The following is a 2,900-nucleotide window of genomic DNA, read 5'->3' on the forward strand; positions in this document are numbered from 1 at the left end:
GTACAGGGTTTACTATAAAACAGAGCGATAAAGAACTGAAGAAAATGCCGTCATTTGCTAGAAAAAATACAACTATATATTTTTCTCTAATACTTCAGTTATTCTAATTTGTTATAAGAATCCAGAGAAATACACACTTATTTTAAATTTTTAATGTAGCCCCATCTGTGTAGGTCATATTGATAGAAGCTATCATCACTACCACAGAAATTAATTAGAGCCCTCAAGCCCATTGGGCTATACAAACATACCTGGGATTAAGAGTATTCTAATCTATTTTTTGCTAATTCAAGTTCTTTAATAGAGTAATATTTAGGACCAGAGTGCTTTGGATTTCAAATTTTTTCAGATTTTGAAATATTTGGATTATATATATTTGCTGGTTGAGCATCCCAAATCTGGAAATCCGAAATGCTTCAATGAGCATTTCCTCTGAACATAATGTTGGTGCTCAAAGTTTTAGATTTTGCAGCATTTCAGATTGCAGATTTTCAGATTCAGGATGCTCAACCTATAAAACATTTTAACATTTCTCACTGCATAAAGTTTTTAAAAAGCAAAAAAGATGGGGGGATTCTTCATCAACAAGTCATGTTTTTTCCTTTTATGTGCAGGGTGTTACAGTTCTAACACCCCATTTATTCATTCCTTGCTAGGGATTTGGAGCGACTCATCTAAGTGGTAAATCAGGTAAGAATAAAATGGGCATGCTCAGTTCAGCCACTTTCCCTTTTTCTATTAGGAAAGAGCTGCCTGAAAAAAGCAGGCATTCTCTACTCCTCGATGCTTATAAGTCTTAACTAGGTAAGCTGTAACACATGGGGGAGGCCTGTCCCAGCCCAGCATTTCCAGTGACAGAGTGAAGAAGTCTACCTAATTCTGACAACCAGTTAGCAGGCTCATTTGGCTCTTATCTTTGGCTGGTTTCTCCAACTAGCCTTTATCATTAACATATGTGATACATTTTGGGCTTCACATGCCACTATTTCATTTTATTTCTCAATTTGCTCAGAATTAAGGTGGAAATGAAGGGTGCTATTTATTGGGGCCCAAATTTTCATTTACTTCTATAGCACATTTAATTTTTTTTTTTTTCCAGAGACAGGGTCTCACTCTGTCACCCAGGTTGGAGTGTAGTGGCACAATCAGCTCATTGCAGCCTTGAACTCCCGGGCCCAAGCCATCCTCCTGCCTCAGCCTCCCAGGTAACAAGGACTATAAGCACAAACCACCAAACCCAGCCAACTTTTTAAATTTTTTGTAGAGATAGGGCCTCACTATGTTGCCCAGGCTGGTCTCAAACTCCTGGCCTCAAGCAATCCTCCTGCCTCAGCATGCCAAAGTGCTGGGATTGCAAGCCTAGCACATTTAATTTTTCCAATACCTGTAAATGAGTAATCTCTCCTTCCCTTAGCTTTAGCTGAGACTGTAGATTTTCAATAATGCTTGATCCTGCTCCCATCCTTACAGCATCATAAAGATTGCTTCCATTTGCTGATGCAGACATTGGTCCAAATGAGTGATCATGAGACTCATCCTATGTTCATTTACAAAGCATACACAATTATTCAGTTAGCATAGACTAAGTTCCATTACCAGGTTCAAACGAGATGGTTCTGTCAATTCTTGCCTTAAAATGTCTATGACTTTCTCAAAGGCAGAAAATCATCTAGATTTCCCCATTGCAATTAGCACTTCTCCACAAATATTCAGATGAACTGCTTGTGGAATAATGGCAAGGTCATGGTGATAGCCTATTAGCCATCTGCATATTCCCTTTATCATTATTCAATTTAAGAACTAAGGACAAATAAAAACTAACGCATCACCTGAGACAGAACAGATGTCTGTAGTCCTGCCATATCAACTCCATTTATTGAACTCGAGCGTGATATGGTGGGAGTGCTAGAAACAGAAAACGGCTTGCGTTCCTTAGAGAATAAAAAAAAATTCTATCAGATTAAAGAGCAAAGAGAGAAAGCAAGAAAATTTTCTAGAATTAATGAGAAGAAAGATTCATTCTAATTTTCCTATAAAATGTTACAGATATGATTTTGAAGTCTTAGGAAAGGTATAATATTTAGTAATTAAAAGCACAGACAGACTTGGCCAAAACATTACAGGACCCATTTATATTGTAACAACATAATTTGTTGTTATTTTTTTAATAGAATGAGAATGTTTTTGTTGATGCATGTATATCAACTAAACTAACTGCTTCATAATGTATAATACACCACCAATTAAACCTACTTCTTTACTATAAAATTTCTGATGAGTTTTACAAACCATAAAGTTTCTGGCTTATCCATTTCATTTTTAGTGTATTTGTTTTTAACTCCAAATAAACTCAAAAGGTAATTTACATTTGCATATAGGTGGTTTTAAGGTATTATGCTAACTCTAAGTACACTACAATTCTTTAAATATAGGAAACTCACTTTAGAAAAATTACCTTCATTAATCAGAAAGAAAGTAAACCAGCCAGTTTTACTCCTAAGGTGCCTATGGGCCAAATGAGGTACACTGGTTTCAGTGACAGACCCCAAAATTCATTTAGAAAGGGATGGGAGGGTCTATAATTCAAATCTTAGAAATCACAGATCTCTTTAGATATACTTGAATTACTTTGGGTACATTCTGAGCAGGATACTGATTATACTATAGGAGTTGATCACTATATTGATTTTGGGCATAAAAAATTGTACTTATAAAGCATAGCTAAAATTATAAAACAATCAATGATTAATCACAACATCTACTAAATAGTTATACCAAAAACAAAAACATCGACAAAATTCAATACCTTTTCTTTTATTGCTTCTTGACTGAAAATGGCTTTCTTCCTTTCTTGTTCAACTTTCATTCTTTCCATTTCTAACTGACTATTCAACAGTGTC

General features: G+C 35.3%; 1 protein-coding gene across 1 annotated transcript in view; it reads right to left on the bottom strand.

Annotated features, from left to right (window-relative positions):
* TMF1 (TATA element modulatory factor 1) overlaps positions 1 to 2,900 on the bottom strand; it is a 52,881-nt gene that overhangs the window by 2,658 nt on the left and 47,323 nt on the right. The window contains exons 10-12 of the mRNA XM_012655770.1: positions 2,807 to 2,899; positions 1,830 to 1,931; positions 1,367 to 1,537 (exon numbers count right to left, since the gene is read on the bottom strand). Of these exons, the coding sequence (XP_012511224.1) occupies positions 1,367 to 1,537; positions 1,830 to 1,931; positions 2,807 to 2,899 (366 nt within the window). The remainder of the gene's footprint in view (positions 1 to 1,366; positions 1,538 to 1,829; positions 1,932 to 2,806; position 2,900) is intronic.

This window comes from Propithecus coquereli, unplaced genomic scaffold (genome assembly GCF_000956105.1).
Source record: "Propithecus coquereli isolate 6110/MARCELLA unplaced genomic scaffold, Pcoq_1.0 Scaffold486, whole genome shotgun sequence".
Lineage (NCBI taxonomy): Eukaryota > Metazoa > Chordata > Mammalia > Primates > Indriidae > Propithecus > Propithecus coquereli.